This window comes from Salmo salar, chromosome 12, assembly GCF_965601325.2.
Source record: "Salmo salar chromosome 12, fSalSal1, whole genome shotgun sequence".
Lineage (NCBI taxonomy): Eukaryota > Metazoa > Chordata > Actinopteri > Salmoniformes > Salmonidae > Salmo > Salmo salar.
Genome location: NC_138302.1, coordinates 61829927 through 61844998, shown reverse-complemented (window position 1 = coordinate 61844998; position 15072 = coordinate 61829927). Strand labels below are relative to the sequence as shown.

General features: G+C 43.5%; 1 protein-coding gene across 1 annotated transcript in view; it reads left to right on the top strand.

Moving 5' to 3' along the window:
* LOC106565491 (uncharacterized) overlaps nt 1-15072 on the top strand; it is a 43499-nt gene that overhangs the window by 1346 nt on the left and 27081 nt on the right. Inside the window, exon 2 of the mRNA XM_045691583.2 lies at nt 972-3883. Coding sequence (XP_045547539.2) covers nt 1025-3883 — 2859 coding nt within the window. The 5' untranslated portion in view covers nt 972-1024. The remainder of the gene's footprint in view (nt 1-971; nt 3884-15072) is intronic.

Below are 15072 nucleotides of genomic sequence, written 5' to 3'. Positions count from 1 at the left end.
AATTCTTTAGTTCACAGATTGAATAGAGCCCTAGATCATGAATATCAGGCCAAGGAACAGTATCTCACTGGGCAAAGATGTCAGTTCAACGTCTAGTTTTGATTTACATTTGGTTGAGTTGTCAACTAATGTGAATTCAACGTGAAATCAACAAAAAATGACCATGACATTGTATTTAGGCTAAAAGTTGGGTGAGAAAAAAATACTAAATTCCCTTACATTGATAACTTTTAGCAAATACAATCAGTTTTCAACATTGATTCAATGTCATTACATTGATTTTTATGTTGTTGAAATGACGTGGAAACAACGTTGATTCAGCCTGTTTTTGCCCAATGGGATGTCACTGTTTATTTGAGCATAAGCAACAGCACTTTTTGTAGACAATCCCCGTATTTTAAGGGATGATAAGTATAGGATGTATCATCTTTAAGTGAATATAGTGCTAAAGGTTTGCATTTGGTGGCAAATCCCTCGCAGAAATAAGTGAGTTGTTCTACATAATGTAGAATTGGATGTCAAACAAAATGCAAACAACAGTCAGTCCGTTGACATTTATTTGACTGACATAACAATAATACTGTACAGTTGCGGTGTAAGAGGTAGCTTGTAGTATGTCTCACTTTGTTTAGTTTTAGAGGTAGGTATTTTTCCTCTGTAAAAATCTAATCCAACCAGCCTCTTCTAGCTTGGCCTTAGAGAGCCAAACCGACTGGCTTTTAACCCAGAGTATCACCAGAATATGTGAAAGTGATACGTTATGGTGAAAGTATTTGTCAGAGAGCAGAGTGACAGCTAAATGTGAAGTAAAGGAAATGATTTGTTTTCTACCTGGCTTCATGTAGCACCAGTAGCCTAAAATAGCCTTTCTTCTTCTCGCCTCTCTGTTCACTTCTTCCTCTCCCTCCCCTTCTGTCCCTTCTCCTCCCCTGCTTACCTCTCCCTTTTTCCCCGCCATTCACATTTTCCAGCCATTCTCCACTCCTCCCTTCGGTTTTTCTCTTCTCAAGAACGAAGTGAGGGCATGGCAGCTCGTATGGACATGGCGTCTGGTGAGGTGGGCCAAGCAAGAGGGGCTGGCGTCAAGCCTGCGCCCGGCCCCAAACCTCGCCTGCCTCCCAAACCCTTCTCACTGCAGAGGAACACCACCCTACGCTCCATCCTAGCCCCAAAGACACTCACAAGGACTCCACAGCCGTCTCAGACCCCACCCACTACACCCACTACCTCCAGCAAACCGGAGCCTAATCAGCCTATTAGTGGCCCTGTGTCTGACTCAAGCGGAGCTGTGAAACGCGATACAGTGAGCACCATGACACCTGAACCGACCAATGCTCTCAAAGCTCCTTCAACCATAACACCCCACACTGACTCAACCCACACCACTGAACAAAACCAAGCTGCTCTTTCCACATCCAGCTCCCTTACTGCCCCAACATCTGAGCCACCGGCTAGTACCATATCTGACCCCACTGGAACCTCGGAGGCAAATCAAGTCAGTGAATCTGAACTGGATGAACATGGCGACTCTGATTCAGGCCACTCCGCTACTGGAACTGAGGCTATACCATTACCATCGGTCACCTCGGCTCCCCTTCAACCCCAGTCTGAAGACACTGTGAGCGAGCCCACCTCTGCAATCGTCAGATGTCACGCTGGGGAGGATCAGGCAGCCCGCTGGGGAGGATGCAGGAAGCGGCTGTCCATGGAGCTCACCTCCAGGTTTGAGTCGGCCGGCCTCTCGCGCCCCTCACAGCCACCAGCCAAAGACAACAACCAGAAGCAGAAACCGGCGACCAAGAGAGAGACTGCAGTCCTCAAAGTGTCTGTCCTCAGGACCAAGGAGGAAGAGAAGATAACAGATTCACCAGAGACACCATCTGACCCAGAGTGCAGACTCAAGCACTCAGCACCGCTGAAGGAAGAGAGGGTTGGAGAAGGGGTAAAGGAGGCAGGAGAAGAGAAAGTGTGCAGCATACAACGGAGGATCAGTTTGCTGCTGGACTCCTCCTCGAGGCCAGAGCCTCTGACCAAGAGGGAGGAAGTACCTGGTCCAATTAAACAAGCAGACGGTTCTGGGGGTGTGAAACAGCGAATTAAAGACTGGGCATTAGACACACCTCCTGTTCAGGCATCCAATCAGAGGGTGGATGTTGCCCCTCAACCAATCCCTGGCAGAGTTCACCCTGCGTTGGGTGTCACTGGGGGGTCATTGGCGACGAGCGAAAGCGTTCAGCTAGCTCCCCGAGAGGACAAGGCTTCCACCCTATGTCGCTCAGGATGTTCTGGGATAAAGGTTAGTAGTGAGGAGATAGAAGATGAGGAAGAGGAGGGAGAAGAGGAGGGAGAGGAGAAGGGGGCCCAGGTGCCACTCTACAAACCAGTAGGAAGACTTCTTCGGATGGAAGATGGAGGGAAAAAACAAGAGCTAGTGATTGATCAAATAGAGAAAGATATGGAGACCAAGGTGCAACAGGAGGAAAAACTTAAACAGCTGGTGCTAGAAGAGAGACAAGCAGAGAAGGAGAGGGAGAAAGAGAGGCAACGAGACGTTGAGTTAGAGATAGAAAAACAAAAAAAAGTGCAGAAAGAAGAGGAAAGGGAGAGACAGAATGAGGAAGAATGGGAGAGGGAGAGACAAAAAGTTGTGGAGAGGGAAAGGGAGAGACAGAGCGAGGAAGAAGAGAGAAAGATGAAAGAAGAGGGGAGAGAAACGCAAAGTGAAATAGAGAGGGAATGGGATAGACAGAGACAGAGGGAGGAGGAAGAGAGGGAGAGAAAGAGGAAGGAAGAGGATAGGGAGAGAGAAAGACAAAGAGAGGAGGAGCGGGATAGGGAGAGACAGAGAGAGGAAGAAGAGAGGGAGAACATGAGGAAAGAAGTAGAGAAGGAGAGAGAAAGACAGATAGAACTTGAGAGGGAAAAAGAGATACTGAGAAAGGAGGAAGAGAGGGAGAGGAGGGAAGAAGAGGAGAGGGAGACAGAAAGACAGATAGAAGTGAAGAGGGAAAGGGAGAGAAAGAGGAAGGAAGAGGATAGGGAGAGAGAAAGACAAAGAGGGGAGGAGTGGGATAGGGAGAGACAGAGAGAGGAAGAAGAGAGGGAGAACATGAGGAAAGAAGTAGAGAAGGAGAGAGAAAGACAGATAGAACTTGAGAGGGAAAAGGAGATACTGAAAAAGGAGGAAGAGGAGGAGAGGAGGAAAGAAGAGAGGGAGACAGAGAGACAGATAGAAGTGAAGAGGGAAAGGGAGAGACAGAGAGAGGAAGAAGAGAGGGAGATGTTTAGAGTGGAAGAGGAGAGATTGAGAGAGGAGGACAGGGAGAAAGTCATAGAAGAGGAGAGGGAAAGGGAAAGAAAGAGAGAGGTGGAAAAGATGAAGGAAGATGAGAGACAGAGAGAAAAAGAGCAGGCAAGAGAAAGACAAAGAGCGGAAGAGAGGGAGAAAGAACAAGCGGAGTCCCCAGTCCAATTGATCACTCTTGAACCTGACCAATCTTCCAAGCCAGAGCTTCCTTCTCGTTCCCCTACCATCCCCATCAAAGAACCCATACTGAAAGATGAGGAGCAGCCTCACATCAAGGTGGTCTACAGCTTTTCTAACAAAGAGGAGAAACCTCTTCTCGAGGTGGTCAATGATAATTTCTCCATCAAGCTCGGGAGGTGGGGGTCTCAGGCCAGGCTCCTCGCCGACTGTGCCCAGGATGAGACATCTTCCCCTGGGAGGTTACTGGACCTCCAGAGAACCATTGTTAACACCCAGGAAGCACTCAACGTCAAATCTCACCCAGCCGAGGGGAATATAGAGTGGGTAGTCCCCACCCCAGAGAATAGGATGGAGAAGGTGGATGAAGAAGAGGAAGCAAATGTGGACACAGAGGAGGTAAGCAAAGGGAAGGTGGGAGGGAGAGAACTTGAAAATTATCTCCACAAAAAATGTTATTTCATGGCCCTTTTCCTTTGCAACACTAGTATGGGCAGACTTACCATGGGCTTAAAACCTGGTGTTATACTAGGGAAATTGTGTTTCCATAGCTAGGGCTGACACCATGGACAAGCAGAAACCACAAGCTCTGAATATTCAAACAGTTGCTTCTGAGGATTAAGCTCGTTTATGGGGGTAATATAGCCTCAAGCCATGGAGATACAGTGGCAAGAAAAAGTATGTGAACCCTTTGGAAATACCTAGATTTCTGCATAAATTGTTTATAAAATTTCATCTGATCTTCATCTAGGTCATGACAATAGACAAGCACAGTCTGCGTAAACTAATAACACACAAACAATTATACGTTTTCATGTCTTTATTGTTCACACCGTTTAAACACGGTTCACACCGAAAAAGTATGTGAATCCTTGGATTTAATAACTGGTTGACCCTCCTTTGGCAGCAATAACCTCAACCAATTGTTTTCTGTAGTTGCGTATGAGATCTGCACAACCATCAGGAGGAATTTTGGGCCATTCCTCTTTACAAAACTGTTTAGGATCAGCAATATTATTGGGATGTCTGGTGCGAACTGATCTCAAGGTCATGCCACAGCATCTCAATCGGGTTGAGGTCAGGACTTTGATTGGGCCATTCAGAAAGGCATATTTTCTTCTATTAAGCCCTTCTGTTGTTGATTTACTTCTGTGTTTTGGGTTGTTGTCCTGTTACATCACCCAACTTCTGTCGAGCTTCAATTAGGCGGACAGATAGCCTAACATTCTCCTACAAAATGTCTTGATAAACTTGGGAATTCATTTTTCCGTCGATGATAGCAAGCTGTCCAGGCCCTGAGGCAGCAAAGCAGCCCCAAACCATGATGCTCCCTCCACCATAATTTACAGTTGGGATGAGGTTTTTATGTTGGTGTGCTGTGCCTTTTTTTGTCCACACATAGTGTTGTGTGTTCCTTCCAAACAACTGAACTGTAGTTTCATCTGTCCACAGAATATTTTGCCAGTAGCGATGTGGAATATCCAGGTGCACTTTTGCAAACTTCAGACGTGCAGCTTTGTTTTTTTTGGACAGCAGTGGCTTCTTCTGTGGTGTCCTCCCATGAACACCACTCTTGTTTAGTGTTTTACGTATCGTAGACTCGTCACTAGAGATGTTAACATGTTCCAGAGATTTCTGTAAGTCTTTAGCTGACACTCTAGGATTCTTCTTAACCTCGTTGAGCATTCTGCATCGTGCTCTTGCAGTCATCTTGGCAAGACGGCCACTCCTAGGAAGAGTAGCAACAGTGCTGAACTTTTTCCATTTATAAACAATTTTTATCGTGGACAGATGAACATCAAGGCTTTTAGAGATACTTTTGTAAGCCTTTCCAGCTTCATGCAAGTCAACAATTCTTAATCTTTGGTCTTCTGAGATCTCTTTTGTTCGAGGCATGGTTCACATCAGGCAATGCTTCTTGTGAATAGCAAACTCAAATTTTGTGAGGTTTTTTTTATAGGGCAAGGCAGCTCTAACCAACATCTCCATTCTCGTCTTATTGATTGGACTCCAGTTTAGCTGACTCCTGACTCCAATTAGCTTTTGGAGAAGTCATTAGCCTAGGGGTTCTTTTTCCAACCTACACTGAATGTTTAAACTATATATTCAATATAGACAAGAAAAAAACTATGTGTGTTATTAGTTTAAGCACACTATGTTTGTTTATTGTTGTGACTTAGATGAAGATCAGATCAAATCTGATGACCAATTTATGCAGAAATCCAGGTAATTCCAAAGGGTTCACATATTTTTTCTTGCCTCTGTATATTGTTTTATTTAATTATGCCATACAAGCTATTATGAGATCTCAAGGCAGCCCACATAAAAAACACTAGTCTAAATACTGTAGTACTAGATTTATATACTATAGGGTTCACTGCAGTATTTTTGTGGACATGACTATAGTTTACTATAGCATTCACTGTTGTGTTTTTGCTGACTTTACTGTAGTGTTCACTGTAGTGGTTTTGCAGACTTCACTAGTTTTTTGCAGACATGACTGTAGTATACTGTTTTTGCAGACTTGACTAGTATACACTAGTGTTTGTGGTCATGACTAGTATACTGTAGTGTTTCTACAGACATGACTGTAGTAAACTATAGTATTCACGAGTGTTTTTGCAGACTTTATTGTAGTATTCACTATAGTGTTTCAGTATTTAATGTTTCCGTTTCTGGGTACATGACTGTGGTATTCTGCAGACATGACTTTAGTACATTGTAGTAACACTCGCCATCTAGCGTTAGCTAAAATGGCAGAACTACCGGACTACGCCAGTTACGGTTTAATGAGGGGAACGCCTCAACTAGAACATAAGACACAGGTTCGTGACAGGACACCTGTTGAGTTGGGTCAACAGCTCTGAGCAATGCACCATACAACACCTTAGCAACAATATATTATTTATTACAATTGTAACATCTAAACATTAGACAGGTTCTAGGCCCATTAAAGAGAAACAGTGCAGAGGCAGATAAAGAACAAACAAAGTTTGAAGCTTAGAGGATTAGGTTTGCTTGTTCGACACAGAAATAATACATTAAGAGTACACCAAAATGACTTAAATCTGTTACTTCCACTAGATAGCTTGCTGAAACATAACAGTGCTTTCACAGAGATTCAGCTGACCAAGTTCACAAGATGACCAAAAACAGTGACAAACACTAATTCGGATGGTAGAAAAGAAACGGCATTTACATAAATATTTTAGAGATACAAACGACCTCAAAGACAGTCGCCTTATTGCAGGGCACTGCCAATAAACTGCTTGGACCACAAACCAGCAAACCATCTGAAATGAAAGTATATTATTGCAGTTGCTTTACATAATGAACCTCTTGAATATTGTCACAGGTGAATAAACTCACTGATGGTCAAACTCAACACATACCATTCAGAACAATCAACCACACAAACATTTCTTCAAGACAGTATGGTCATAAAATGGTTTCGCACAGAAAAACCAGCAACATTGCACAGCCTATACAAACAAAGAACTTTCCAGGAACAATGCACTCACCTGAACATGACCAATGGGTGCTTTTATACATTTCCTGCATGTCTCCCTAATAAGCGTGCCTAGAGAAACACTGACCAAAACTTTAGTTCCTAGCCTGTCACAATATTCTTCAGTTACAAGATCATAACGGATTGAGGTGTAGGTGAGGGTTATGGTGATGCCCCTCTACTGTGGGATTCCAGTTAAAGAGCAGGCGGAGGCAGAGATGCAGTCCAGTTTAAGAGTCTATAGATTCAGGTAATGGAGACGATACATGGTAGGGAATGATTGAAAGTTGTTAACATGACTCTTGACTTGAGACTTGGTTGACTTTGTATGGAGCATGGTTGATCTAAAAGGAGACAAAGGTGCAAACAATAACGAGCAATAATAGCAATGAAAATACAATTAATCAATGAATCAATTACAATATGCAAATAAATTGGTAACGTTATGCATGAATGGCCAGAAAGGGGGTGCAATAGCATGAGGCATAGTAGGCCGAAGCTATTGCAGGCTGATTTATTAATGGCTACATAGCATAGCATTGCAAGCAAACAGACAATATAAAGCTAACAAAAGTAGCAAGCATAGCCATTAAGCAAGCCTAGTTAAATTAACAAAAGGCAATGCACAAAAACAGCAACAATTATTCATGTCTCCATTAACACAAGTAGCAGGAAGAACTGATCAATAGACTCAAAATGGCTGTTTGACTGACCCGTTAGCATTTCGCAGCCATTAGCGGCCAATGTCAACTATACAAAACTAACAATGGTACGGGAGTCCTCTTCTTATCCTCTACTATAAGATAAAGGATTGTACTCACATTTCAATGATGCATACTAGTTGTTCGTCGTGCTCAACTACCCAGCCCTGTCTGGGTGAAGGACACGGATTGAAAGGAGGCACCCTCAAACCTGACCGTATAAATACCTTGCCACAGAGTTATATAGAGGGCACACCTGCCACGAATGTCCTCCATCCTCGCTAGGGTTGAACATTTTCCCGGTATTTTACAAATGTTTTTATACCGAGAATTGTCATTCGGAAGTGTCATTCAAAAGCATTATAAAGTTTAGGCCTAAATCTGGATTAGATTACAGCTTTGATTGAAAATTCAAGCCTGATGCTACCTGAGCCTGATGAGCCACATTATGGACCCTAAATTAAAGACATTTTATGAGCCCATGTTCAAAAAAGCCGAAATGATTGTGCCTTTATCAAATACATACAGCGCATTCGAAAAGTATTCAGACCCATTGACTTTTTCCACATTTTGTTATTCTAAAATGGATTAAATAGTTTTTTCCCCTCATCAATTTACACAAAATACCCCATAATGACAAAGCAAAAACAGATTTTTGACATTTTTGCAAATGTATTTAAAATGGAAATATTATATTTATACATAAGTATTCAGACCCTTTGCTCAGTACTTTGTTGAAGCACCATTGGCAGCGATTACAGCCTTGTGTCTTCTTGGGTATGACGCTACAAGCTTGGCACACCTGTATTTGGGGCGTTTCTCCCGTTCTTCGCTGCATATCCTCTCAAGCTCTGTCAGGTTGGATGGGGAGCGTCTCTCCAGAGATGTTCGATCAGGTTGCAGTCCGGGCTTTGGCTGGGGCATTCAAGGACATTCAGAGACTTGTCTTGAAGCCACTCCAGCATTGTCTTGGCTGTGTGCTTAGGGTCATTGTCCTGTTAGAAGTTGAACCTTCACCCCAGTCTGAGGTCTGAGCGATCTGGACCATGTGTTTATCAAGGATCTCTCTGTACTTTGCTCCGTTCATCTTTCTCTTGATCCTGACTAGTCTCCCAGTCCCTGCTGCTGAAAAACATCCCCACAGCATGATGCTGCCACCACCATGCTTTCCCGTACGCATGGTGCCAGGTTTCCTCCAGACATGATGCTTGGCATTCATGCCAAAGAGTTCAACCTTGGTTTCGTCGGACCAGAGAATCTTGTTACTTATGGTCTGAGAGGCTTTAGGTGCCCTTTGGCAAACTCCAAGCGGGCTGTCATGTGCCTTTTACTGAGGAGTGGCTTCCGTCTGGCCACTCTAGCATAAAAGCCTGATTGTTGGAGTGCTGCAGAGATGGTTGTCCTTCTGGAAGGCTCTCCCATCTCCACAGAGGAAATCTGGAGCTCTGTCAGATTGACCATTTGGTTCTTGGTCACCTCCCTGACCAAGGCCCTTCTCCCCTGAGTGCTCAGTTTGGCTGGGCGGCCAGCTCTAGGAAGAGTCTTGGTGGTTCCAAACTTTTTCCATTTAAGAATGATGGAGGCCACTGTGATCTTGGGGACCTTCAATGCTGCAGACATTGTTTGGTACCCTTCCCCAGATCTGTGCCTCAAAACAATCCTGTCTCGGAGCTCTACGGACAAATTCCTTCGTCCTCAATGCTTGGGACCTTATATAGACAGGTATGTGCCTTTCCAAATCATGTCCAATAAATTGAATTTACCACAGGTGGACTCCAATCAAGTTGTAGAAACATCTCACGGATGATCAATGGGAACAGGATACACCTCAGCTCAGTTTTGAGTCTCATAGCAAAAGGTCTGAATACTTATGTAAATAAGATATCTGTTTTTATATTTAATAAATGTGCAAACATTTCTAAAAACCTGTTTTCGCTTTGTTATTATGAGTTATTGTGTGTAGATCGATGATAACATTGTTTTATTTAATCCATTGTAGAATAAGACCGTAATGTAACAAAATGTGGAAAACGTCAAGGGGAATACTTTCCGAATGCACTGTATGTTGCTCTAAGAGTTTGGCAAGGTTGGTAGAATGTTATCCAGAATGATTCACAGCTGTAATGGCTGCCGAAGGTGTTTCTACCAAGTATTAACTCTGGGGTATGAACAATGCTTAATTTGAGCCGGATCCATACCTCTCTCAGCATGTTTTTACAAAAAGATAGATTTAGAGATAGATAAACTTTGATTTTTCTGCAAGGACATATACAGGATACTACCCTCCACAACATAACCACTCCAAATCAAAACTCCAAACCTACAACCTGATTTTTTTTTTAATTACCTGGTAGGATTCCTACTACCAAATATTTTTATTTCCAAGGACTATACAGCAAATGCTCTGGCAAACCAACGACCAGCAAAAGAGGCACAACAGAAACCTGAAACCACCATTCAACCTGGAACTGAGTTTAGTCTGTTTTGTCTGAAGCTACTTTTTAAGCCAAGAAGAAAAATAAATTACAATGATATGTTACTTTATAAGGACTGAATACTCAGTTAAGGCTACCAAGCTTGCTAGCATAGAACAGATCCGGCTGCAACTTCATTTAGCACTGAGATGTGAAGTGAGAGGTGTCAAAGCTGTTGAGCCCAACAATGGCAATAGAGTTTCACAGCCTCCCCCACCCAAATGCAGAGGCTTTTGAAGCCCCCTCCCTCTGTGCAGAGGTCATTACAATACAGGAGCCCCTGGATTCATCTCTATTTTGAACTGATATGCAGCCAAGATACTTTAATTGTAAATTAACTCAATAATAAACAATATTGTTACTTGATCAGGAAGCGGCGCAAGTCCTAATCCAGGCACTTGTCATCTCCCGTCTGGATAACTGCAACTCCCTGTTGGCGGGGCTCCCTGCCTGTGCCATTAAACCCCTACAACTCATCCAGAACGCCACAGCCCGTCTGGTGTTCAACCTTCCCAAGTTCTCTCACGTCACCCCGCTCCTCCGTACACTCCACTGGCTTCCAGTTGAAGCTCGCATCTGCTACAAGACCATGGTGCTTGCCTACGGAGCTGTGAGGGGAACGGCACCTCTGTACCTTCAGGCTCTGATCAGGCCCTACACCCAAACAAGGGCACTGCGTTCATCCACCTCTGGCCTGCTGGCCCCCCTACCTCTGCGGAAGCACAGTTCCCGCTCAGCCCAGTCAAAACTGTTCGCTGCCCTGGCACCCCAATGGTGGAACAAGCTCCCTCACGACGCCAGGACAGCGGAGTCAATCACCACCTTCCGTAGACACCTGAAACCCCACCTCTTTAAGTAATACCTGGGATAGGATATAGTAATCCTTCTACCCCCCCCCCCCCCAAAAAAAAGATATAGATGTACTATTGTAAAGTGGTTGTTCCACTGGATATCATAAGGTGAATGCACCAATTTGTAAGTCGCTCTGGATAAGAGCGTCTGCTAAATGATGTAAATGATCACATCAGAAGATATCCTCCTCGCAATCTCCAAAATACAACAGCTACAGGACAACTTTGTTTGGATGTCGTAAAGTACCATTCGCCGAAACTGAAGAGATAGAGCTAGCTTACGACCTGCTTTTCCACATGGAAAAAAAATGGTGGACAGAGACTTGCTAGCTATGTTAGCTAGCTAGCTGGGATTTTCTACAAGGAATCTGCCTCCCAAAAACAGCTTCTCCCAAGCGGGTGTGACACCTACTCCCGTTGCCTAATGCACTGCTGCTTGGATTCCACTTGGCGATCTGTTCACCATCTGCCCTGGCCTGTCTCCCCCTGTCTAGTACAGGTACCCCGGCACAGTCCCCCCTCGCCTCCAGCACACACACACACACACACACACACACACACACACACACACACACACACACACACACACACACACACACACACACACACACACACACACACACACACACACACACACACACACACACACACCTCAGACTTTGGACTGATTGGAATTTTAGGTAGGGTAATTAACTTGTGAAGCTTATTATGTGAGCTTACTCAGAAACACTTTAATTAACTAGTATAAGACTACTATTTATTTATTGTATCTCATACTTTTCAAGCCTACTGGACTCATAGAGAGCTTCTCTCTCAAGTTACCTTGTTGAGGCGAGTGACTCTTTGAACTTACAATGGCTAGTCCCAAGTCGTTATATATTTTTCTTGTGCTTTATGCTATTTGCCTCGTGTGCTTTGTTGACTATGAGCTTGCTTGTTTACCCAACCGTGGCACAGACTATGTTTATTCCCACGCTCGGGACTCTGACTCTCTATTGGTTACACAGACTCTTGGCCTCCCATCCTATTCTAACCACCTCTTGCCGGCTTTGTATTCATGTTACCTGATGAAATTGCTGTACAATATGATCTTGTTGCCATCTGATGCACATTCAAATGTCATTAAAAAGAATAACTGCAGAGCTCTCCCTGTCCTCTGCCGTGCCCTAATTGTATTACTGATGATGATATCTGAAAATGAATATGTACACCCTGGCCCATCTACTGTTGCTAGCCCCAATTCGGACTTGTGTTCTGATATTTGCTTCACTGATTTCTGCTCTCATAAAAGCCTGGGTTTTCTGCACTTTAACACTAGAAGCTTATTACCTAAAATATATCAATTGAAAGTGTGGGTTCACAGCTCCAATCCAGATGTGTTGGTCATTACTGAGACATGGTTAAGAAAGAGTGTTTTGAACACTGATGTTAACCTTTCTGGTTACAACCTTTTTCAGGAAGACAGATCTTCCAAAGGTGGTGGAGTCGCAATCTTTACCAAGGAACACATTCAGTGCTTGGTTGTCTCCACCAAGTCTGTCCCCAAACAATTTGATTTGCTTGTTTTAACTTCTTAGGGCTAGGCCCCTTTTTTCTCCACTTCCTGTCTGAATGACGTGCCCAAAGTAAACTGCCTGTAGCTCAGGCCCTGAATCCAGGATATGCATATAATTGGTACCATTGGAAAGAAAATACTTTGAAGTTTGTAGAAATTGTAAAATAATGTAGGAGAATATAACACAATAGATATGGTAGTAAAAATCCAAAGAAAAACCAACCGGAAATCATTTTTTTGAGAAACCATTATTTTAGAAAGATTGAAAATTAGATTCCCTGCATGCAATTCCTATGGCTTCCACAGGGTGTCAGCAGTCTATGTTCAAGGTTTCAGGCTTGTTACTTCAATTACAAATAAGAAATATCAGTTTAAGTAGAAAGACAGTCTTTGAAATTCGTGTTTGCGCGCGCTATGAAGACATTACGCACCTGCTAAAATCGGTTTCCTATTGAACATTCTTCTTTCCGTAAGTAATATTATAGTTTGATTACATTTTAGGGTATCTGAGGAGTAAATAGAAATGTATTTTGATCTGTTGAAACAAAGTTTAGGGGTAGATTTTTGGATTCCTTTCTCTGCAAGTTGAATGAGTGGATTACTCAAATCGATGACGCCAATTAAACAGACTTTTTGGGTTATAACGAAGGATTTTATCTAACAAAACAACACTACATGTTATAGGTGGGACCCTTTGGCTGACAAATCAGAGGAAGATTTTCAAAAAGTAAGTGAATATTTAATCGTTATTTGTGAATGTATGAAACCTGTGCCGGTGGAAAAATATTTTGATGTGGGGTGCCATCCTCAAACAATCGCATGGCATGTTTTCGCTGTAAATCGGACAGTGCAGTTAGATTAACAAGAATTTAAGCTTTCAGCCGATGTAAGACACTTATATGTACATAAATGTTTAAAATCCATATTATTTATGATTATTTATTTGAATTGTGCGCCCTCCTGTTTCACAGGAAGTTAGCCCTAAGAAGTGCATTAAACTTTCAAATAGCTCTTTGTTGACTGTTGCTTTGTGTTATCGTCCACCATCAGCACCGGCCTGTACCCTACCTGCCCTATGCTCTCTCCTGGCCCCTTACACTAAGTCTGACTTTGTCCTGCTAGGGGACCTAAACTGGGACATGCTTAAACCAGTCCTAAAGCAATGGGACTCCCTAAATCTTTCTCAGATTATTACCAATCCCACAAGGTATGACTCCAAACAGTCATAAAAGGCTACTGTCTTTGATGTTATCCTCACAAATAATCCTGATAGGTATCAGTCTGATGTTTTCTGTAATGACTTTAGTGATCACTGTTTTACAGCCTGTGTTCGAAATGGCTGCTCAGTGAAACGACACGTCCTGATTTGTCACAGATGCTTGCTAAAAAACGTTCATGAGCAAGCCTTCCTTCATGACCTGGCCTCTGTAAATCAGCTTGATCCCCTCTGTTGAAAACGCTTGGACCTTCTGTTTTGATGTGTTTAGTGATATTGTTAACAAACGCCACCATAAAGAAAATGAGAATTAAAAAAAGGTTCAGCCCATGGGTTGGCCGTGATCTGGCAGAGTTACTCCACCTCAAGAATTCCATTTGGCTAAAGGCTCGGCACATGCATACTCAGGCTGACAGGCTCTCGTTCAGGCAAATGAGAAATAAGTGCACTCAGGCTATTCGGCAGGCCAAAGTTAGTTACTTTAAGGAGCAGTTCTCTCTCTTTGGGTCTAACCCCAATAAGTTCTGGAAACGGTTAAAGACCTGGAGAATAAAGCCTCCTCCTCACAGCTGCCCATTTCCCTTAATGTTGATGATGTGGTTGTTACTGACAAGGAGCACATGGCTGAGCTCTTTACGGTTGCAGCCCCTATCAAATCAAATCAAATGTATTTATATAGCCCTTCTTACATCAGCTGATATCTCAAAGTGCTGTACAGAAACCCAGCCTAAAACCCCAAACAGCAAGCAATGCAGGTGTAGAAGCATGGTGGCTAGGAAAAACTCCATAGAAAGGCCAAACCCAAGGAAGAAACCTAGAGATGAACCAGGCTATGAGGGGTGGCCAGTCCTCTTCTGGCTGTGCCGGGTGGAGATTATAACAGAACATGGCCAAGATGTTCAAATGTTCATAAATGACCAGCATGGTCAAATAATAATAATCACAGTAGTTGTCGAGGGTGCAACAGGTCAGCACCTCAGGAGTAAATGTCAGTTGGCTTTTCATAGCCGAACATTGAGAGTATCTCTACCGCTCCTGCTGTGTCTAGAAAGTTGAAAACAGCAGGTTTGGGACAGGTAGCGCGTCCGGTGAACAGGTCAGGGTTCCATAGCCGCAGGCAGAACAGTTGAAACTGGAGCAGCAGCACGGCCAGGTGGATTGGGGACAGCAAGGAGTCATCATGCCAGGTAGTCCTGAGGCATGGTCCTAGGGCTCAGGTCCTCCGAGAGAGAGAGAGAGAGAGAGAGAGAGAGAAAGAAAGAAAGAATTAGAGAGAGTATACT